The sequence below is a fragment of the Parasteatoda tepidariorum genome, chromosome 2 (assembly GCF_982258835.1).
Source record: "Parasteatoda tepidariorum strain Cologne lab strain chromosome 2, Ptep-v5.0, whole genome shotgun sequence".
NCBI lineage: Eukaryota > Metazoa > Arthropoda > Arachnida > Araneae > Theridiidae > Parasteatoda > Parasteatoda tepidariorum.
Genome location: NC_141756.1, coordinates 4,717,419 through 4,742,280, shown reverse-complemented (window position 1 = coordinate 4,742,280; position 24,862 = coordinate 4,717,419). Strand labels below are relative to the sequence as shown.

The 24,862-nt window shown below is 28.8% G+C and overlaps 1 protein-coding gene across 4 annotated transcripts in view; it reads right to left on the bottom strand.

The window, feature by feature from the left end:
• LOC107439224 (SAM and SH3 domain-containing protein 1) overlaps nt 1-24,862 on the bottom strand; it is a 147,924-nt gene that overhangs the window by 79,816 nt on the left and 43,246 nt on the right. For all 4 annotated transcript variants that reach the window (XM_043044429.3, XM_043044430.3, XM_071177059.2 and 1 more), the window contains exon 2: nt 1,762-1,846. In XM_043044429.3, the coding sequence (XP_042900363.2) occupies nt 1,762-1,846 (85 nt within the window). The remainder of the gene's footprint in view (nt 1-1,761; nt 1,847-24,862) is intronic.

Sequence of the window (24,862 nt, the reverse complement as noted above, 5' to 3'; positions counted from 1 at the left end):
AAAAACACACACACACATTTTGTAATAACGAATCAAGCATTCCACTCCAGAGTTATCAAGAAAATCAAGGTAGAATTCAGAAAAGAAAAACTATCGAAGAAATCTCTTTATACGTCAGAGCATATGGAGGATTTTTAAAAAAAAATACATCATAATTTTGTTAATATTTTTTTCCGAATATATATTATTTGGGTTAATTTTTACTCTCAATTTCTATAACAATGAAAATATATGTTTAAACACTGTTTTTCGAAGATCTGTCGCCAAGGAAAATTAAAAAGTTATAGTTTAAGTGCCTTACACTTGAAGCAATGCGATGATTTTAAACTATCTAACTATCTAATTAAATCTATTTAACTATCTAAACTATCTAACTAAATCTTGCCGTGAAGAATTATCTGAGCTTTAGAACAGATAAATAACTTAAATATTTTAAAGTTATTAAACTTTTGCAAATATCGCCAATTTGGCGACATTTTTCCACCTAGATGAAAATTATCAAAATCATTGCAGTATATTCAGTTTATGCAAATTTTTATGAGCTCCAGTAATTCAGCATTGGAGTAAGTTTTTAAATATTAAAAGATTAGACCACAAACGCTTATCATTTTCACGAAATTGCGGCTTTTCCCCCCATTAAAGTTTCAAAATAAGCGTAAGCAGCGCTGGCTAAACTTGACCTAACACTTGCAAATTCACAGCAGTTATAAAAATAGCATGCATTATTTGCAAAAAAACATAATTTCGTATTAGCTTTCGAAAAACAGCCTTATATTAAGGGGAGGTGGTAGGGCCTATATCAATAATTCTAAAACTGACCTTTTTCAATGAACCTCTTCTGCGCTAAACAAAATAATACTCCAGTTTTCTTCACAGAATATCTGTATATACACGTTTACACTGTGATAACTGTTAATGCATATCTTTGACAGAATTTTTTAAAAAATTAGGAACAGAGAACTTTTAAATTTATAAAACGGTTCATCATTTTTGAACGAAAGTCTTTCATAATTTGAAATGTATTGGTATTAACGCCAAAACATTGTCACAGCATGCATTTGATATAATCTCAAATATCCAGAAGAATCGATTAATATCATAAGTAATTTTTAGGAAAAGGTACATCGAAAAAGGTCAGTTTTGGCCTTTTTGATATATGACCCACGACTCCCCTAGGTGATCAAAATTAATTTCAAATTAACTTTGGTAATTTATTTAAACAGCTTACATTTTAGACAATGGAAAATGAATTTTTAATTAATTTCGGTTATTAATTTAAAAATTGGAAGCCCAATTTTACATAGTAAACAAAATAAATCATATATTGAGTAACATGCAAGAAAATACTCGAAGTTATCCCTTTCATTACTAGCATTAATTTTAGTCAGTGCGAAATTAATTCGTACAGATTAAATTGCTGTAAAAAAAACAACAAAAAAAAAACGGAATTATGAAATTGTTACAAAAATACTGAATTGTAACTAAAAAGAGTTAAGGAAGCTAAGAAAAAAACAGTCTTTTAATAATCATATCTCATAATAAAAAATTATATACATATTTTTTTTCTTCACTTTTTAAATTAGATAACAAAAACCTAATTAAGTTAAGAGGATTAATATCATAAAATCACAAGGGAATATGTTACAAGAATAAAGATAAGTTGCTTTGCATAACATGAAGGAAAATAAAAAAGGGAAAAATAGGGATAAAAATGTTTTAATAAAAAAAAAAAATGGCGACGGAATAGTATTAAAAACTTACTTTGATAATAGGGAAGAGAATTTCGGGAATTTCCTTTTTTGGTACTTAAAGGGGAAAACACTCCTCGACTGAGATCCGCTATCACCTGAAGAACAGAAAAAGGAAAATTATAAGAATAATTTCATTTGGGCGAGAGAAAAAAAAATTGAAAAACAGGATTTTCATGTTAATTGAATGAAGAAAAGGAGAAGTAATATCTTTTGAACAAATTTAATTAACAGTTTTTATTTACAATATAATTTATAAACAGATTTAAGATCTGACTCTACCTTGTATATGAAATGAAATTTCATGAAGTTTTATTATGTTTAGTTAATTATGAATATTGCATCTCAAATAAATTTTAACAATGCACTCATAATTAGAATAATAAAAATAATACGAGTAGGTTTTTTTTTAAACAAAATTGTATATACTAAAATTAACTTTGTTTTATGTTTGTTGGTTAATTCGTGCAAAAATGAGAAGAAGCTTAAACCTGAATAGCAATTTTTTTTTTCAATTCAAATTAATTAAGTACGTTTTTTGAAGTTCCTTCGCCAACGCAAGCAAATCCCTAATTTTCCCCTTAAACTTGAAGCAAAACTGTAATTTTAAACTATAAGTAATTATTATATTGACGTAAAGATGCTTATGGGCTTTGTAACAAAGAGATAAGCTTGAATATTCAGCAACTTTTCAAGCATTATATAACTAAATAGAAACGCTTTTCATTTTCAGAAAATTGTGTTTTTTTATATTGAAATTTTAAGCCATTTTCAGAACTTACGTACAGGGCGTAGAATAAGATAAACGAAACTTAACTGTCGTGAATAACTGTTGCAAACTCATAAAAACTTAAAAATGTCAAATTATTTAAAATTGTAATTTCGAACTGCGTTAGCTCAGGGGATAGAGCGTTCGTCTTCCAAAGAAGTAAACCGGGTTCGAATCCCGGCGATATTGGTCAATACGAACTTCGCATTCGGCTTGCACCGACCACAGTGCTGACGTGAAATATCCTCAGTGGTAGACGGATCATGGGTTTTAGTCCCCTTCCCGTCAGGCTAACCGTGGGAGGTTCTAGTGGTCTTCCTCTCCATGTAACGCAAATGCGTGTTAGTTCCATCACAAAGTCCTCCACGAAGGCAAATTTCCCCCAATACTTGATCCAGGAGTTCCCTTGTCTTCTGGATTGGGTTGAAAATGACAAAGCTACGTAGTTGAACATTAGTAGTTGTAAACCCAAAATTTGGGTCGGCTGTTCAACAACGGTTCTATATATATATATATATATATATATATATATATATATATATATATATATATATATAAAATTTATTTTCGAGTGCCGGCAGACACTTTTAAATACTATATGGAAAGAAGGGGGCAACTCAGTGGACTTAAATAAATATTTAAGGGATTGAAAGAAATGTGAATAAATCCTCTATTATTAGAATTGAACTCTAACAAATCCTAATGAAGATTACGGTCTAACAAAATCTGCTTGTTGGCCGGTGGATAGAGAGGAGTGGAAAGGTAATAATAAGAAACACCATCAAGCAGTCAAACAGATTTCAATTCCTTCTTTCTGATAGCGAGATAAAACTCTTAGTATAGAGAGTGTTCACCTATCAACGAAATGACTTCAAGTTCGAATCAAAGCAATGACTGGTTGGAAGGAATTCTGCACAAGCTGAGATATAAATATCCTTAGTGGATGTCAGGCTAACCATGGTAGGTTTTCGTGGTTTTATTCTCTATGTAATGCAAATGCTGGTTAGTTCCATCAAAAACTCTTCCACGAAGGCTAATTTGTCTCAATGCTTGATCAAGGAATTCCTTTGCCTTATGGGTTGGGTTTAAAATAACAATTCTACAGTGTTGAAGATTGACAGTCGTAAACTCAGAATTGGGATGGCAGTTCAACACCGGTTATAAAACAAAATAAAGTTCTTACCGCCTCATAATGATTCTCAAAATTTCAGTAATTTGTGTTTTTTGCCAACTAACTATCAGTTCCAATATTTGATATAATTTTGTGAATGCTCGTTTTAGATCTTGAGTTTTCCGACTAGTTCGTACTTAAATTTGTTCAATACGAATAAAATAGAACGCATTTAACAGTCACAAGGAAATATAAACAAAATATCGTGCTTAAAATGAACATGAGCTGTTCTTAGAGACATGGGTAACCTTACAGTTTAGCGATTAGAGGATGAACAGATAGCGTTTAGTAACAAGTTTAGTTGAGAGTGGTTGCCATGGCAATCCGCATTGTAAATAGATCAGCTGTTACAATGTAACTTTAATATGTTTTTAAGGATTAAGTAAATCATTAAAATAACAATTTATTACTCAAAGTTATATTTTGATATTTGATAACTTGTAATTTTGAGCGAGGAAGTGACATTTATTTTGCTTAGTTTCTAAATACAGCTGTTAAACTGCAGTTAATAATAAAATTGATTTATATTCTAATACTCTCACTACCATTATCCACAGCATAGTTTATAGTACCATATTTTAATAAAGACCGATGTTGTGATTTCATCTGAACAAAACTATTAAAAGCAACTACACAGTAAAAGTTTTGAAAAAACGAGAAAAAAAATAATTGCAGTTTTTTGATAGTTTATTCATTTAGAATTATTCTACTGAAATATTGAATTGATATTCGTAATTATATGATCATAGATGATTATGATTATATATGATCATAGATGTCACTGAACGTTCTGTGACATCTATGATCATATAAACTAGTGCGCTCAGTTGATTAATGAATTTGCTCACTTCTAACAAAAGTTTTTAGTAAAATATTGACATTTTATCGATTTTATTGAAATTATTTGTTCAAATTATGTAAGAACTAATGCTACTTTCAATTAGTTGAAATTGCAACTTATTTAGCTGCAAAATTTTTATTAAAGGCTTCAAAGAGTTTATTTATTGGGAGTTTTATAGCAATTAGAAATAAACGTAGGCTCAGCAGCTAAAGAATATGCTCAAAATCAAATACCAGCAGAATTTTGGCTGCTACTCTAAAAACATATGAGACGTGACATCAAGATAGGTCGACAACAGAAAGGATTGGACTATCACTTCAGGCAGCTGAAAATTTTGGATACGAAGTATCTTATGGACTTAGAACAGGTAGGGATTTTTTTAATTGGGTTGACTGGTTTTAAAAAAAATTTTAAAAAAATTCTCCCTTTAAAATGCAATGCAAGTGTAACGAATTCAACCATTTGCTTAGTTTTTTCATGAAGTTTCCTCAACCAAATAGAGCAATTTTTAATAAGTTATAAATGAGCTAATGGAGGTTATATTTGTTTTAGAAATATCAACCTAATGGTGCATTTTGTTTTTGTGAAAAAAGTTGTAAATATGCTAATTGAGGTTAGATTTGTTTTAGAAATGTAATTTAAAAATAACAACCTAAAAGTGCATTTTTTTTTAAAAAAAAGTTATAAATTTGCTAATGGACGTTATACTTGTTTTGGAAATGTATTTTGAAAAGATATTTTTTTTTATTTGCAACAGTTTATCAAATTATGACAAGCTCTTTTTCTGGCAGGTTTTATTAAATATATTATACATCAGAATACAATGAATTGTTTTTAAAAATCTAAAAAATTGCTTCTCGCTATTAGTATTGACAAATTACTTATTCGAAAGAAGAAAGAATTGCTTTTTAAAAACAGTGAAATATTTGTTTCGCTGTCAAACATGATTTAAATTCCCAATTAACTGTGAAAAAAATTTAGTCCGGATCTCAAGTGGGAAAAAAACAAGCCTATTTATAAGGCGAGTTATAAATCAAATTTCTTGCGTGTCTATTCAAGCAAATTATCTAACGGCTGTCGCATAAATCAAACAACTGAAAAAAGTACATTAGATTTTTTTACATGTCTAATGATGCTTGCCTATAAGTCAATTTATTTTGAACTCGGTTAGTTGGACATATAATTGCCGTACTTTTGGGTCATTTTTTATTTAAAAAAAATTTTTTTTTTTGAGTTATAGGTTCGTTAACTCTTAAGAAACAATAAAGGTACGGTAAGCAAGTATTATGTGTCCGGATTTATGTTAGTGACAGGTGCTTAATAAATGAACAAAAATTATGACTCAACTTTTCTTTAGCGGTGTGTGAAAAGCCAAGGTTAAATATTATATTATGTTCTCGTGCATTCGTATAATAATAGCGCATTAGCTTAAAAACCATTGCGTAGTAAATTATAAATAGTACTAAATATGACAACTTACATTTTAATTTATAAATTGTTTCTAAAAATAGTTTTGCGTCGACAAAAAGTATTTAAAATTTTATGTTACATTTTTAATTACATCTATGTCTTTTTACATAACAATTTCAAAAAGTTTCAAATGTGTCAAATTCAAAACAGTGGCGATAATTTTATTTTTAATCTGATACAATTCTATTTCTCGGGGTTATAATAAAAAGTTAGCACCACAGAACATAAATAAAGTACCCATTATTACAACACTAGTACAAGATAACTATTAAAGCAATTATTCAACACTGGTATTCATAACAGTGTAATATTTTTTACGTCACCAAAACGGAATAGTATTAACAATGACGAAGATTCTTTCAAATAAGATAAAAAATAGTTTATTAAAAATTTTGGAATTTTTTTAATAAACTACTTTTAACTTATATCGACCGCGGCCATTAGTTAAAAATAGTTCATTAAAAAAGCAAATTTATAATTTGGGATAAAGGAAATATTATTAGACTTTATTCTTTTTTCTTACATTTGGATCTGCTCAGATATAATATTTAAATAGATTCATATGTTTTATATAAAAAACAGAGTTTATAAAATTTTATTCTCAATTTCTATAGCAATGAAAATATATGTTTTAACGCTGTTTTTCGAAGCTCTGTCGCCAATGAAAATAAAAAAAGTCATAGAATTATCAAGGCTTTGAAACAGACACATTACTTTAATATTTTAAAAGTAATTAAACTTTTTAAAAATCGCCAATTTTGCGATATGTTCCCGCCTAGAGGAAAATTATCAAAATAATTGTTTTATTCTCAATTTTTGCAAATTTTTATGAGACCAATTAATTGCAGCATTAGAGTAATTTTTTAAATATTAAAAAATTAGATCACAAGCTCTTTGCATTTTCTCAAAACTGTGACTTTTTTCCATAGTGGCGTTTTGCTCCATTTTCAAAATAAGCGTTGACAGCGCCGGCTTTAGATAGGATAAACTTGACCTAACAGTGTCATGAGTAGCAGTTGCAAACTCACAGCAGTAATAAACGTAGCATATTATTCGTAAAAAAAAAAGCATCATTTCGTATTACGACGGAGCCTTAGAAAAACAGCCTTAAATGTTTGTTTTCGGAGCCATTTTATTTGGTAGAATATTGCACCTAAATACAATTTTGAGCCAAAACTAATTGCCAATTTTTGCCAAGAGTTTCTTCAAAATACATTCTTATCGAAGAACCATATTTTGATATTGAAAAAACAGTTAATTTAAAATTTTTGACATTATAGGTAGAATTATGGTTTGGTATTCCATTCATTTGCGAAAACTATTGTTGTTTGAAAGCATTTTATTTTTTTACCTTTTATGAATTTGCAACATTTCAGCAATAATCTACAATTACAAAATTTTAACAATAGCATCATCGTAATCTAGGGTCATTATAAATACGTACTGTGCCTTTGGCACATAGTCATAATCACTATTACTTTCTTAGTTGTGTGCAATTACAATTTCTTAAAAAGTTTGATTAAAAATAATCTTACGTTTATCAGGTAAAAAAATGAAAAGGTTATTGAATTCACTAGAACAAAATCCAAACATAAATTAATTATATTTTAATGGACTCAAACTTCAAAAAAAATATTACCCCAACAAAAACATTAAAGAACTTATGCTAACCATAATGAAAAAGAAATGATAGATTATAAGGCCCAAAGTCGAGCCACATTGTGATTCTAAGCTTCTGCAAAGGGGAAAAAATGAGTTTATACACCACATAAGCATTTTGTGTTCGTAAATTCGCAGTCTTTGTATTAAAGCCGTTTGAATATAGTTAGAAAAAAAAAAGCTTATATAAAAAAAAAATGCATTTATCGCTTCATTAATGGGGGTGGACGGCAGAAGGTTGCTGTTAAAAATCGAAAGATAATAGGAAACACACCGTCGTGTCACGGTTCCGGAACCCACACACTCTGTCCAAGAAAAATCGATTTGGGGAAAAGACCATACGCCGGGGGGATGTTTTCCAGTTTCCGAAGTGATTAATTCTTATTTTATGTTCTTGGTGATTAAGGCGAACAGTAGTGTTAAATTTTCAAAGATTTTTATTTTTATATTAACTCTCATCTCAGATGGAATCTTCTATCAAAGTTGAATTATAATATCCGTGTCTTGAATTATAAAAGAATGCAAATTGGCTGCAACTTAATAAGATGTTAATTTAAACCATGTGGACTGTACCTTGAACCAAAACACGGCTCAAATTTGTACGCATCTGCAGTGTACACATCCGTGACTATTTTCCTAAAAGTATAATTTAAAATTAAATAGCGGATTAACAGGATGAAAAGTCTGTAAACAGAGTACAGTAAAAGCACAAATTGACCAGCTATTTCGCGTGTTTAAAAGTCGATACGTCGGTACCCTGGTTGTATTGGTGTGCCACTTAAGAAGAAGTACAAATGAAGTGTACACATGAATATAAGTGTAAGCACACATGAATTCGCCCCTTACATTTTCTGTTTTTTCTTGAATTTTTATTTTTTGTTTAGTGTTTTATTTAGCACTTTTTGCTTCATTCGTTCCATTTTCGTTTCTATGTTTTGATGCTCGTCGCACTAGTGTATTAATATATTTTGTTTTGGCTATATTAATACGATAATTAGAAAGCACCCTTTTTTGCGGATATTATCGTGTGAGCTGATGACGAGATTATAACCTTTCCTTATTTTGTTTTCCAGCTTTTTAATTTTCTTTTAAATTTTATAAATATTTTTGACAAAAATTTATTAATGATTTTTTTCTTTTTTTTTAAAAAAAAAATCTTTATATTTTTTTCCATGTTTTCAATTTATATTTTATGTAATAGTTCAATATATTTAATATAATATGTTTTATAAACTAAGGTCTTTAATACTCAATTCCAAGAGTAAAGAAAAAGAGGAAAGACATGGACAAATGATGTTGAAAGACATCGCTCGAAAATAAGAAATTGTTTTATAAACTACACTTGCATGTCATGCATACAGCATTCAATTCATGTAATATCTTTCTAATGTGTTTTGCCTTATATCCAATTATTTTATTTTTTAAATGTAATTGTACTTCTCTACATATCAAAATTATTTTGAATGAAAAAAAAATTGATGAATGTTACTGTAATATTTACTCATTCCCTTTCAATCAAAAGAGAGTAAAAGAGAGCTGCAGGGGGTCAAAAATTTAATTCAATAGCGGTGATGTCGAATGCTTTCCGAGGCGTGACGTAATTATTCATCTTCTGACATTCGAGTGTAGAATTATTTTCAATAGTTCGCGGAGGTCTTTTCATAACTCAGTTCCCTCAACAAGGCAAGTAAAAATTGATCGAAAAGGTCAAAGAGGAGGATAAAGTTAACTGTAACCCTACCCTGAGAGCAGTTGGAGTTAGATCTTCATCTATTCACTTCACTTCTGTGTGGAGATTTCCCCTATTTAATGCAGCAAACGATAACAAATTTTCAAAGGAAAAACAAAGAGAATTTAATTACATCTGAAAAGGAACAGCTGAAACAACAGATCGATGCAACTCTTATGGATCGCAATTATTCTTTATTAAGAATTTCTTGACATTCTAATTTCCCCTATTTGCATAATTTTCATATTCTCAAGTGTAGTTCCAAAAATTAAATTATTTTCATATTCGAATTAACAAAAGCAATTTTAAATATAGCAGATGAGAAATGTGTATTCAGATATTTTGGATGAAGTTTGAAGTGAAAATATTTTTTGTATGATATCAGAGCAAATATTAAAATGATTTGATGTAATCTTTTCTCGTGTTAAAAATTAGAAACATATTATATATTTATATTTTTTTGTGAAAGATATTTTAAAATTAACTTTTAAAATTGAGTGATTTTCGAAACATCGGGTATGGTTTTCAAAATACCTATAAACATTTTCATAATAAAACTTGTTTTTGACAAAAACACATTTTCAGTAAAAGATATTCAATTTAAGTAACATCAATTAACACTTTCACCGCGACGGACGAGATAACTCGCTATGCTCCATTGTTGAATTAGTGGTTGTTGTTGAATTGTAACCCTACCCTGAAACCCTACTTATTGTTGAATTAGTGGTTAAATATGGTTGTTGTTCGCAATTGATTATTGTTTTTTAAAGTAAAATAAACAAGTTTTAAAATAATTGTTTCAATTTAAATGCTGTGGGGGAACTCTAAGCGCAGACGGTGGTATAAAGGCGTGTCATTGCCGCGATGAAAGTGCTAAACATCTTTTTTAGTAGTACGAATTTTTATGCATTGTTTGTGAAAAAATATTTTCAACACTTATTATATAAGATTTAACTATATATAAGATTTAACTATATAAGATAAAACTATATAGTACTTATATAGTTATATTATTGTAGTAATAATAACATATTATTAGTGCAATAAAACAAATATAATCGAATAAATTGTTTCTTAATAACGGTGTTTTTTCTTTGCACTTCTTACTTAAATATTTATGATAAATGTCATGTTTTCGCCCTCAATTTTTCATAACTTAATAGGTTTGACGATCAAGCACTAAAATATCCGAAAATGTTTTGCCGTTTTCTTTTCTATTTCAAACTCATATACCTTTTTTCTTATTCTTATACAGCAATATAATGTTTCTATCCAACACAAAACTTTAAAATTCATTATACGCGAAACGTATTGTTTAGGAATTATGCAATATTTCGTTAAGATACGAGTTTTATCATATTAAAATTTCTTATAAATAATATATCCGTAAGAGAATATTATACATTTAAATCCTTTTAAATAAAAGTTTTTAATGAAATTTATTATTCATAGATGAGTGAACCTTCACGCGATATCAAGAAAAAATAATCGATATTAAGTACTATAAGGCCCACTTTATTCCGACATGCAAGATTTGAGACATTATCATAATGATTCGATATAATCGATGTAGCACGATAAAAGGGCATCCCTCATTCGAAATCTTTTTGCTAAATGGGGATCGGCTCTCCTGGGATCAGGGATTTACAATGAAAGTCCCGCTATTAGAGAACTTACTAAATAACCGTAAGCAATAAGAGGATTTCGCGTACGAAAACCCTAACGATAGCTTGCTATACTGTCATCAAGATGACAATGATTTTTTTTCTCCATATCCTCATGATAAATTACGCTTTTTCTGCAGCTTCTGTCGAAGCGAAGACTGCAATTAACTTGGGCAATCTATATGTCTACATGGGATGAATATAACGGAAAAGAACGGGTTAAGCATACGTTTGAAAGTGTTCGATCCAAATTGTACGAGGTCGTTAAACTCAACATGACTATTTATTTAAAATATATGTAAAATATTAAGTTACATGAGGATTATAATACAGTAAAACTTGTGTAAGTTGACGGCTTGTGGTGCATTGTTTTAGTGGTCAACTTAGACAAGTGGTCAACTTATAGAGGGGGTGGGTCATTATTCACTTTTTCGTTTCCTATATCATGTTGCTATACATTTAATTTTTTTTTTACTTGACTTAAAAATTTTATTCAGAAAATATGCAAATGAATATCTTAAGAAATGTGTTTAAACCTGAATGAACTTCAATTTGATACATATAATTCTAATATTTAACTAATTTTTGTTTTAAAAATTATTTTGTTAGTTATGCATGTGAAGTGTTTAATAAATATAATTTCTTAAAATATCAGAACACAAAAACATGTAATTTGAAAACTTTAACAAAATAAAATTATTTGAACACTTTAAAATTTCTTTACTACACTTAAAGATCAAAGACCATAAATAAAGGATCAAAGCATATTTCAGAGCATTCATTTATTCAAATGCTCACTATTGCAACTGGAAGAGCAACTTTTCAACTAACACACCTGTTTTCAATGAACGGATGAAAGAAATGGTCAAAAGCTGACCCTTTACAGTTTCCCCTGATGGTAAACTCACAAAAGGGTTTAGATTAGCTTTTTACACTATTTCACAAAACAAGTGAAATTTTAACATACATTGCCAAAATGACAGAAAATTTTCTGAATTTTTTTTTTCTGGTCAACTTATGAGGGTTTTAGAATAGAATTTCATAATACTCCTAGACAAAATTGACTTATTTCAGTGGTCAACATACAAGATAGACTGGTGGTCAAGTTACAAGGGTTTTGCTTCTTTATATTATATAGGAAAAATTCCGTTCTTGATAATTTAGGTCAACTTATGTAGGTGCCAAACTTACAAGGGTGGTCAACTTGGCAGGTTTCACTGTATATGGCTAAAGTGTATCTTTTGAATTTTTCTACCCATTTTCCAATGATAATGTGTTATTAGGAGATGATGTCAAGTTCATGTTCAAACTTAAATGCTGTTCTATTCGTAGAGATTCGTAATCGCCGTAGAGATGGGGGGTACAAGGGGTATCCAAGTAAAGAACGTTTTGACAATGCTGAATTAAACAAAAGATATAAACACAAAACTTGCAAAGACACTGCATTTTGCAAAGAAGTTATACTGTCATCAAAATAACAATGATTTTTAGCATATCCTTATGCTAAATTGCGCTCTGAAATAAAGGGCGTTATTAACTTGGACAATAAGTCTACGTAGGATAAATATGATAAAAAAGAACGGGTTAAGCATAAGGTCTGAAAGTGTCTTTGTAAATTGTGCCGAGGTCGTTAAACTCAATGTGACTATTTTTATGCATAAAATATTAAACTACATGTGGATAGTAAATTTATGGCTTAAATATATCTTTTAAATTTTACTATTGTTTTTCTATTTGTAATGTAACATTAAGAGATAATAACAAGTTTATGTTATAAATTGTAATGCAGTTTAAACTTAATCTTCTTAGAGATAGATTTCAAGTATAATCCAGAAATAAAGGAACGTTTTAGCATGACCGTATGAAAACCAGGGACTAAAATAGGGGCTTGCCTTTATATCCATGATAAAAACTAAGGGCATAATTACAGAGCTTAAATTATCGTGACATTTCACTCCATTTTCCGTTAAAGTCATCATTGCTGTTTAAGGATTAATTAAAATTAGAGCAAATTCCGATGTTCTACAGCAAAGAATTGAGCCAGGATGTCCCTTTTTGTGTCAGGTTCGTTTTGGAAATCTGAGAAAAACACCGAGTCAAGTAATTTTTTTATTAATTTTTTGATACAACGCAAAAAGTCATTTAATATTTGAATTCCCCATGGTGATAAGTGATTTTTTAAGTGATTTCTTATTCTCGAAACTAAAGACTTTTTTAGGAGGAAAGAGTTAGCTTACTATACTGAGGTGCATTTTGCTTTAAATCTTAGATTGTAGTACGTCGATGAAAAGAATTAGATACTGTGACTTAGTAAATGAAGTTTTGTGTTCTAATTGCATTTTATAGGTGTAACAATTTATATTCAAAAGTAATAAAATTAAATTAATTCAGTGCTTTCAACATTTTAGTAAAATATTAATTATAATTAGCTACAGATGAAAGAACGGTATTTTAATAAAAATTTCAATGGTATATTTGCTTGAAAAATAGTTTACAAGAATTGTATAGTATTGTTTACTTTTAAAGACGTGTTTTTTTAAATAAAATTTTCAAATCTGAAATGGTATTCACTCGCAAGTCAGACTTTGATTAAATTCTTTAATTAAATTTTAACTTTATCCTAATAAATTAATTTCTTGAGCATTTAATTATAATTTTGGTCATTTATTAAACCGAAGTTTGTGTATAGAGGATAATTTGTTTACATTTACAATTGAAAATGTAATAGTATTTCTGACTAACTAATTATAGCATTTCATTTTTCTCTTCGTTTTTTACCAAAAAGAATTGTATGAATAATTTTTAACTTTGTATTAATTCAAAATTACAATATCTTTGCTTCTATTAGAATAATTTGCTTAAGTAATTAATAATCTTACTCACATTCTTTTTTTCTTAGAATTTTTAAGGTTGATGTAAAGAACTATACTCAGTTGCAAGTTAGAAAAAAACCATTATTCCTATGAAGAGAGCCTGTTTGAATCTAAATGTACGCCAAATGGATGCCAAGTTACCAGCGCAAACGTATATCAACATCGCCAACTCTTGAAACGACGTTGCACAGCCTTCTTTTTGCTTGCTTTTGAAAAGTGCGTGAAATGAGGAATACAAAGCTTATTGAATAACCAATTAACAAGTAATAAGAATTAATAAAAATGATATCTAAAATTCCTAACAAATATACGTTTTTCTATTAGCATTCAAAGAAACTGATGAAAGAATAATAAATACTGTTTCTTGTAGGCGATTTCCTTCTACAGTGAAACAAAAGTAAAAAATTCCTTTTCTCGCACTTGTCAGCATAAGACGCGCTATTTTTAGTGGTCCAATCAAATCCAATGCTCTTGCAATGTCATATAGTTGTCTCTTTTTCAAGAACGAATGATCTTCTTATTCATCGAAATATGGTATGTCGTCAAGTCTAGGATTCCTATAAGACTTCGAAACTAAAACCTTTTTGTTTTAAATAATAATTCTATGATATATACCATAAAAGATAGCACGAATTAAATTCCTGTCTGACGCGCTTAACTTATAAAAGCTATTAAATTGTTCTGTGAAATCATATTTGTATAATTTGATAACGAAATAAAACGGAAACAGTAGCAAATGTTTACTTGAATCTTATACCGCAATGATCTTTTCTTAACTTGCAACGGAGTATAGACTCGATTAGAAGCCAGTAAGCCAATGCTTTTAGCCAAATTAAAAATAAATGGAGATGAGATTTTGTAAATTCTGCAGATATTTGATATCAACAAAGCACAAAAACTTGTAAAAAAATTTCTAGATATTCCTGCGGATTCACATATGTAATTAAAGGAATGCACGCGAATCATCACAAAAAACTAATGTAACAAAAACTACAATTTTGTTTATCTCAGGCAGATTAAATTTGTTATTTCACTTTATTTTGCAAAATAGAAAGAAAAAAATTTTTGCTTTCAATAAACAAATCGAATAATACTAAATACATTTCTGTAACTATTCACAAACAACTAACAATCGTTTTTCAGACAGTCTATGCCAACATTGTAAGAAGTTTTGGAAAGCGTTGAACCGTAATATTGCTGCAACTTTAATAGAGTGCCTAACTAAATCATATTATAGAGCTTTTTTCAAATTACATGCACGATATTATGGCTAAATATTAACATTTCACTAAAGTTGTTCACTAAGTTTAATTTAACATCTCACTAAGGTTGCAGCAAATTTGATGACATTATGTTTTAAGGTACTGTTAGTATGCAGGGGCAGCGATAAGCATTCGCCACCTCGCCAAATACAACAAAATCGTAAATTTGGCGAACAAAATTATGTTTTGGCGAAGATTTTTTCCACTGGAAAGAAAAATATATATTTAACACAATCCTCAAAATTATGTCAAAATGAATTTTTCTAAACAAATTAATATTTTTTATTCGATTACAGTAATTTTCGGCAGTTGCGTCGCATAACCAATTAGAATTGGGCTCAAATAACATAAGCCTGAAACAAAATACCGTAAAATAGTTTTCTATGGGAGAAAATTAATCATAAATTTTTTTTTTAAGATCTGCATTTGACGAAGACTTTTGAAAGTTAGTGACTACTTTTGATATTTGACTAATTCACTGGCTAATAATTTGAAATTCTAATTATAGGAGAATTATACCTATTTTTCCGTGTGTTTAAAATCATTTCAATAATTTGTTGTTATTCTTGTCCATATTTTTTTTTCTTTAAAATAATTTGATTTTCATCATATAAGAGAAGTAGAAACAAAGTAAATATATTATAAATTTTAATTTTTAAAACTCTAAAAGTTATGAAAAATTATTCCATAAGAAATACTTATCCCGTATACGCACGAAAGTAAAAAGTTCGGATCATTTGTTAATTTATCAATTCATATGGTAATAATTTACCGGAAATTCTGGTTTTCAAAATTACAGTTCTTATTATCACATATTTAGTAAAAGATACAAAACTGAAAAGTAAATTTAACCGAATAAATCATTTTTATGCCATGTTCTAAGGTATCATGATAAAATGACCATATTTTACTACATTTATAAAATTTTATCGCATATCATAAAACCATATTTTCTTAATGTTTCAATTAAGCCAGAAACGCCGTAAAAATTTGTGTATTGTAGTATTTCTGAAGGTACATTTTTTCTCAGTGTGGAGAAAGTATTTTGTAATTAACTATTTGTTAGCTTATCGCTAACTTGACTGTCGGAAGAAAAAAAACAAATCACTGATATATAATGAAAAAGAATAAAACAAACATTAAGAACTTCAATATCGAAGAAAATTTACATCTGATTTTCTAATCCTTAATTTGAAGTTGTCTAGATATTGTTTTCGCTATATTCTTCCTTTGATCAAAAAAAGTTTCTAGACGGAAAAAATTAATTAAACAGTTTTAACTTGAAAAGTAATTTCCAACACATGGACTATTTCCTTATTTTGTGAGGAAAAGGCATAGCGAGAAAAAAATTAATGAGACGTTAAAAATGAAGAAAAAAAATCTTTTAATCATTTCGGTGAAATTCCTTCGGCCCTTCGAGTCTTTGATTAATTTGGTGGAATAGAAACTTAATGGAATGCTACATCAGAAAATTTTCGTAAAAAAACTATTCCCAGCTTTTCTATATTAAACACAAATAGCTGAGAGCCATGCCATCAATTTTGATTCTTTGATGGCAGGAGGATGTTTCGATTTTTCTTTTCTAATAAATCTTTGATGTATGCTTATAAATATTTTTTTTGAGAGTCAGAACACTTTTGGAATAAAAAGGTAACGTTTTCCAATATTTTGGTATTTTCTTACTAATATTTTCTGTGGTTTTTAAACCTTTTCATATTGCAGGGCATACTATAAATATTAGCGCTTATTTTTTTTTTTTTGAAAACACAATGCGATCCTGCAATTTTCTTAATTTTGTTGCTCAAGGTTCTTTTTTTAATAACTCCTGCATCTAAAAGAACCACTAAGTTCGAAAATTGAAAAATACTTCCCGTTTCAAGTTAAAGCAATCACAGGGTGAATAGCCAAATTTTTTAACAAAAAATAAGCACTTAAATTTTTTTTAAATCCCTTTCCAGAAAAAATCATAATTATGATATGTGGAGTAATGAAAATTATTTCTTTCGATTGTTTAAAGTTCTTAATTTATAAACGTAAAACCAACAAAATGCAAAATCATTTTCTACGGAAACTTAGAAGTGGTGCTGCGGAGTACCTGGACTATAAGGTCACCTCCGTAAATTATAGATTAAATGCTGAATCAAGGGCCTATGTTATTTAAAATTATTTGAATTAGCTAAATTAGTTGTTAGTAATTCATTAGAACGATGAAAAAAGAAAAGAGAGAAAAGACAACACAAATATATAATAACAAAACAAATAATTGGTACATTAGTAGAATAGAGAACTAATAATATATATATTAAATTTTTTTATTAATGTTTTTATATCTTATTCAAAAATGTAATATGCTTAATTAAATGATTGGTTAGTGTTATTAGGATAGGTGTTAGGATTAGGTGTTATTAGGATAGGTTTATTAGGATTGTGAAAATCATGTCTTTTTTCTTCTTTTGTAATTTATGACGACAATCTGCATGGGAAAGAAAAAATCTCATTTTGAAAGATAGAAAATTAAGCACTTTTTTCGATTCCCCAATAAAAAAAAGCACCTTTAAGGGTTTTTGAAAAACGTAAATAAAAAATAAGCACCATGAAGCACTTTTTAAAAACGTTACGCACACTGAATCATTCGTATTAAAAAGAATTAAAAAAGTTTTTATTTGAAATCTTTTTCTAAATGATAGAAGCAATATAAGAACCTTTTAAGATAGCTAACCAACTAAAGTACAATCCACTTCAATTCGCTGTGAAATAGGTAAATATTTAAGTAAGAAAAACTACACTAGAATGTTTACTATTATTTCTATTTATAAAATTTATTTTCAAAACCTCTAAATAAAAAGATACACACCGCATGAAATAATATGAAATAAAGCACGTTTAACTGCCACTCTATTCAATGGTCTCTTTATGACTGTCTCTGCAGACAAACATTTCTTCTACATAATTCTTGTCTTACAATAGGGCTGGACAAAAGAAATTTTTTTCATTTATGTCTGGTCTTCGCTGTAGGTCACTTCTCCAATCATCTTGGAGATCATAAAAGCCAAGCGTGCACAGATACTTCATCTCTTGTGTCTTGATTACATAGAAGTGGGAGCATCGGACCCTTGGGACTTCATCCAGCCGATGGATACAAATTCTTTGTACTGAGACATAATTAAACTGTTGAAAAATGCCTCCTGTTGAAATATCTTTCGTTTATTCAAATGAGAGTCAGTGTTTTTTCACGAGAAAATTTTTTAAAAAAAAAATTAGTTTCATTTCAGAAAATTACTATGATTGCAACTACTTTTATGTACGAATAAATAAGCATTAAATTGAGCGTTACTTAGTTTGCTTAACACACAGTTTTGCTACATAAATAATGCCTGTTGGCAGAGCTCGCACAGAGGATGTTAAGTGAGTGTGGATAGTCATAGGATGAAAAGTGAAATTGTAAACATTTTTTTAAATACGGTACTATTTTGATACAGCTAAAATTATGACTGAAAAAATAATGAATTATAATTCAGCTTAAACATAGAAAATTGACATCTTTCATCACTCGGACACAACGACATAATGGCATGACTTAGTGAAGCGACAACTACTTTTAACAATACACGCATTTCATACAAGTTCAGCAATTACACGCACACAGAATGATATCCCTCACGTTATCTGTGAAAGAAGATATACCCGTTGCCAACACGTGATCGAAACTTAATTATGCTAATTCAACATGCTCAGAGGAGTGACATACCATGCCAACAATAAGTTTCGACTTCAAATATTTCTATTGATGACCACCTCACATAACCTGACATGATCAAGCAACTAGTTTCGTTTTCAGGGCACTATCCTTTAACGGCCATAGTAGGAACGATATGGTTTACTAAACAATTTAACAATACGGCCATAATTGAAAAATAACCTTATTTTTTATGAAATTGAAATTATATATACATATATATATATATGAAATATGAAATTATATATGAAATGATATATATATATATATATATATATATATATATATATATATATATATATATATATATATATATATATATATATATATATATATATATATATATATATATATATATATATATATATATATATATATATATATATATATATATATTGAAAATTATAATTTTTTTTAATATCTTGAGTTTCCCATTCCGCATTGCGTGACCTTAACTAAAACAAATAATTCTAAAAATTTTGATTATTTTAATAAAATATGTAACTCATTATAGTAACACTTATTTTAATATAGTAACATTTATTTTAACGTATTATTAAAGCGTCAATAAAGCCCTATTTTTCTATTTACAACAATTAATAGTATGATACTAGTTTTTTTTTCTCTCATTCAAAATATTGGTTAATTAAAGATTTTGTAACTTATTTCCTCGCCAATATTATCACTTTCAAAGTTCCGTATTTCGACACTGTTTCCTGATTAGTAGCGGAATTTCCTAAATACATGACATCCTTTAACCTCGCAAAACCCGGACTTTATACATAAAAGAAAAAGTTCATGTCTTTTCGGAATTATTAAATAACATTAAAGTTTGATTTATAGAGGGAGGCAATAACATAAAAAAAATTATTGACCTATTTTAAACAGACAAACTGAGTTTCCTCGGGTCTCTGAGTTTTAAAAAGTAGTGGAAAAACTGAAATAATTGTGACTACCACTATAGATGTTAATTCGAGATTTTACCATGAGACTTTGATCAGGCCAAATTACCAAACTTTACAGAAACCCAAAATTACGTTTTGTATTGGAGAATCATTTTTTCCACTGGAAAGAAAAATATATGATTAACTCGATCCTATGATAAGTTACGAAAAAATTAATTTTTCTAAACAAATTAGTATTTTTTATTCGATTACAGTAGTATATGCCGCAAAACCAGTTAGAATTGGGTCCAAATAATAATAAGCCGAAACAAAGTACCTTAAAGTAGTTTTCTATGGGGAAAAAATTAATCATAAAAAATAGACGAACACTTTTTATATTTGGGTAATTTACAGGCTAATAATTTGAAACCCTCAGCACGAGCCCTGTATATATCATATATTCCTCTTAGAATTAGCTTTAACTTGTTATAAACAAAAAATTTTAAGATCCGAAGTAACCTTGCATTAGTAAAACACGATCTGAAGAGGAATTTAATCATAAATTGAGATGAAGATTACAGAATATAAACAAAATATTGCAAGAATGGAATATTTCACACATTTTATGCTTTAATGGATGCTTTAAGCATCATCGGAAATAATTTAAAAAACACCCGCACAGAATGAAAAGATCAATCATCAAATAACAAGCAACAACGTGTGAGAAAAGAATTACGATTTTTAATAAACTTTCACTTGTGTGGTCAGTTAAAATGTTATCTCAGCTAGAGAAGATTTTTACTGCTGCCCAATATCTCAAAAAATAACAACTGGATAAAAAAAGATTAAATGCATTTTTAAAGTAAACACAGTTTTACCAAGTTAGGCACATCGCGATAAGATAATAGACAATATGGTACGTGAAGATTACGCTCTACAATTCTGGTAGTCTGCTGCAAGTTAAGATGAAGCCAATCTTCCGGGGGGGGGGGATCATTTTGCGAACATAAGGGGGCATTTTAACGACTCATCTCACCAATTTCACATAGTGTTGATAACACGTTGTCATCGTAGATCTTATAAGCTAGATACTTATTAAATTTCATGTTTGTTTTTAAGCCTAACTCTCGTGATAAAATCCAAACATTGTTAGAGTAACTAAACAGTATTTATAAGAAAAATAAACACTTATTGTGGTAGTAAATAGAAATTAAAATAGGAATTATTTGTTGCCAAAAATAAGAAGATATCAAATAATTCTGGTGACATCTGAAAAAAGAATCTGGCCTGGCTTTTGCTGTGAAAATAGGGTGCTGATTTTAATGTTGTCTGAAGATAAAATTAATTCAATTATAGATATACTTTAATTAACTGTTAAAAACAAAACATTAAAAAGACACAAATTTGTAAACAGTTAATGCATATAATTTAAAAGATTCTATTTTAAATGTGTTTAAATAAACTTAACTAACTTTTACTAACTTATCTGAATTTTATAAAACTATTAACTTTATTAAACTAACTTTTAAATGTGTTTATTAATTATTTCTAAAACGAAGGTGAAGAAATAAATTGGTTTATATTAATTTAAATGTAAAAACAAAAGCATAATAATTAAATGAAAGAGGTTACCTTGCTATACATACAATACTTGCTATCCATTTTTTTTTAACAAATAGTTCTTTATGTAAATTATTAAATTTTATTGTATTGTTTAGAATAAACTATGCATTAGGTATCTATAAATTATATAATTATTTAAAATTTGTCTGCATATGAATCCTAAATAATATGTTTATAATTATGAAGCTGGGTGCCTATTGTTTTATTTTATTATTTTATAACGTCGTTCCAAATACAAAGCTAAATGTTTATAAAAAATTAATGTTTATGAAAAATTTATTAGATAATTATTATTAAATTTATATTACTTACAAGTTTATGCTAAAAAATATTTATTTATCAAAAATAAAGTTGATTTCTCATTTTTTTCTTATAGGAAAAAAAAACATTTCTTTCTTTTCATTTATTCACGCTTGAATGAATTTAAAATTAAATATACATTAATGTTTGCAAAGTATACAAAATATATATGAAAGTTATTATTAACATTTCTTGTGTAAAATATTTTTGTTAACTCCCTACAGTATTAGATTAGAACACTTTTCAGTCTTTAATAACTCTCCATGTTACTTATAAATATTATCTACCATTCCTAAAATTAAGCTTTAAACTTCCATCTTTCTCCGACAAAATAAACTTGATATATTACCATCCTTTGTGACAAAAATAATGCTTTATCCGAACAAAGCGTTCCCCTATTTGCTTCATGACAGATAGTTACCTTTTTCAGCTGAATATTCGCTTTGTCCTATTTTTAATTTTTGGGGAAATTACGTAAAGCGTCTTTAAATACCTTCGTTTAGTTACACATCAGCAGTGATCGATAGCCTTACATTGCTACAAAGGATGTGTGCACCAGATTTCAAGGCAGCTACGTTCCTCCCTGGAAAGAATTTCACTTTTAAGTTCGTTTTGTTGCTTAATTGTGATGGAATCGGACTAAAATAGTTTATTTTGATCAATTATTAACGGGGGATTATTGAAACATATGTCTTAAGATATAATGTTTCATATTACACAAAGAAAAACGTATGATCAAAACTAACAGAATATCATACAATTTATTGTGCTGCTGGTCCTATGTACTCCTCACTTTGGGACCCTGAACTATTGAAACACGAAACTCTTATCCACGCATTGATGGCAGTACTACAGAACAGCTTAATACAAAAAAAGATCTAACATTTTCGACTTCTTACGATAAACAGAACCACTAGATAAACTAATTAAGCCACACTCCACGGTTTACATGACAAAACACAATTCAACCACAACCTAACTCCAAAGTCCATTACCTAAAGAAGAGCTTAACAAAACCTAACTGCAATGTCCAATCAAGTTTCATTTTTACTGTTTTGAAATCATGCAAATTGAAAATGGTTACCGTATTTACGGTTTCTAACTCTTCTAGTTGTATACTGTTTAAATCCCGATAAGGTAAATAATTGTTTCTGACCGTACTTTATGGTCAATTGAACTGGTGCCGGCTATCTTAACGCAAATTTAGAATGAAAATTCTAACAGTCTAGACTCTAGAGTAAGCTATAATCGGTAGTGATATATAAGAAACTAAACTTTTAAAATGAACTGCACACCACGATGAAAATCCCCTGTAATATATTTCAGGACATGATACATTATTTTTTTTTGTCTCTAGTCAGCGAATAACTTTAGGAAGAAGTGATTAATGGAAGTTCGATTATTACAGAACCACTTGTCGAGTTTTCTCTCCCGAGAAATATTGGAGACGAGGAACCGATTCCTCTCTCGGGATTGGGGAGAACCGTCAGGGTGGACGTGGTCTGCATCCCAAGAGAAATCGTGATTCTATGTGTCACCTCAAGAATAATGATTTCTTTCGTTCGATCAGAAATAAAAGCGTCAAAAAGAATATATCAAAGCTTTATAGTTATGTACGGTTTAGAGCGAAGATGGCAAGGATTTATTCGTTGTCCTGGAAATCAAATTTGTAAATAAATTTCTGATGAGTTATGAGCTTGTATACTTATACCAATCCATGTATTGACTGCTGTTATGTTGGTATCTATTCTATTAATTCCTTATACAGTACGCATTGCAAAAAGCTTCTTTTTTTTCACTTTTCGTTCCGTTTAAACTGTTTTTTTTTATTGATATTTGAGTATTTATAAATAAAAATATACGAACTGAAAAAGGTTGAATGTATTTCATAGACGTATTATATAATTTTTAAGATAGACTTTCTGTTTGAGGTGTCATAAAAAGCAGCCTATTTCAGATTAAGTCATAAAAGAAGAATCGAATACGTTTCATGCAATGACTAAATTTGACCGTTTGGTAATCAAAATAATAAATTGTAGTTGTGAACTCACCAAATTTATTATAACAGTATACTTTTAATTTTAAATATTAAAAATGATTACTTAGAAAAATAATGTATGATCACTTACACATCTTAATTAATATCATATGGGAAATATTTGGAAGAGAGAAGTGGAGGCACAAGTGTTCTATTTTAGTACGTATATTTTTAGTTGAATAATTTCAACTGTTTTATACCAAGAAACAGCAATTATTGTGAAGCAATCATCGGAATTGGTAAGAGTCAGCAAACAACCTCCCAGTAATTAAATATTTTTTTTAAAATTATGTTTCAGTCTACAGTCAACTGCAAAAAACTGAACGAAAAAAAGGAAAATCAAACAAGCACATATTTGAATAGGATGACAAAACTACTTGAAATTCATGAAAAACTGTTTATTTTTAAACATAACACCCTCTTGAGTTTGTCGCCATTTCAGATTCACACCCCATTAAGAACGAATGCCAAGTAAATCAACTTAAAACATTTTCCCCATTTCCTAAACGGTGCGTTGAAATGGCTTCCCGTTCATTAATTCAATTTGAAACGTGGTTGAGTTTGTTTCGAAAACGGACTTGCTTACGATTCAATGAGCCGAACAACTACAGATTTGACTCTAACAGCAATGTCAATTCATTTTATAGATATTTTTATAAACCTGTCGTGCCATGTTATTCTATTTAAAATTATCATTCACTAGTAAATTGTTTGAAATTCTTACAGCCCAATCATTTTAACAGCATTTGATTTATTTAGATGTAATAGATACAAATGAGAAAAATAGATTTTCTTTTGATGTCTCGAAACAAGATTGAAAATGAAAATCGATGTTTTTAAGTTCAATAATAATATAGAGTTTACTCAATTGGAAATCGAATATGTAAACATTCCGTTTATCGAAAACACTTCTTTTCGATGTTTCTAATGAACAAATGAATCATTTTATTATAGGAGAGATTTGATTGTACGACCTCGTTTTCGTGCTAATGATTATTTTAGAAATTTTTTTATTAAAGCTGCGTATAAATTCTCGATGTACGCAGGTAAGTAATAGTCTTAAAAATACTAAGCAGCTATTGATATTATTCTAAA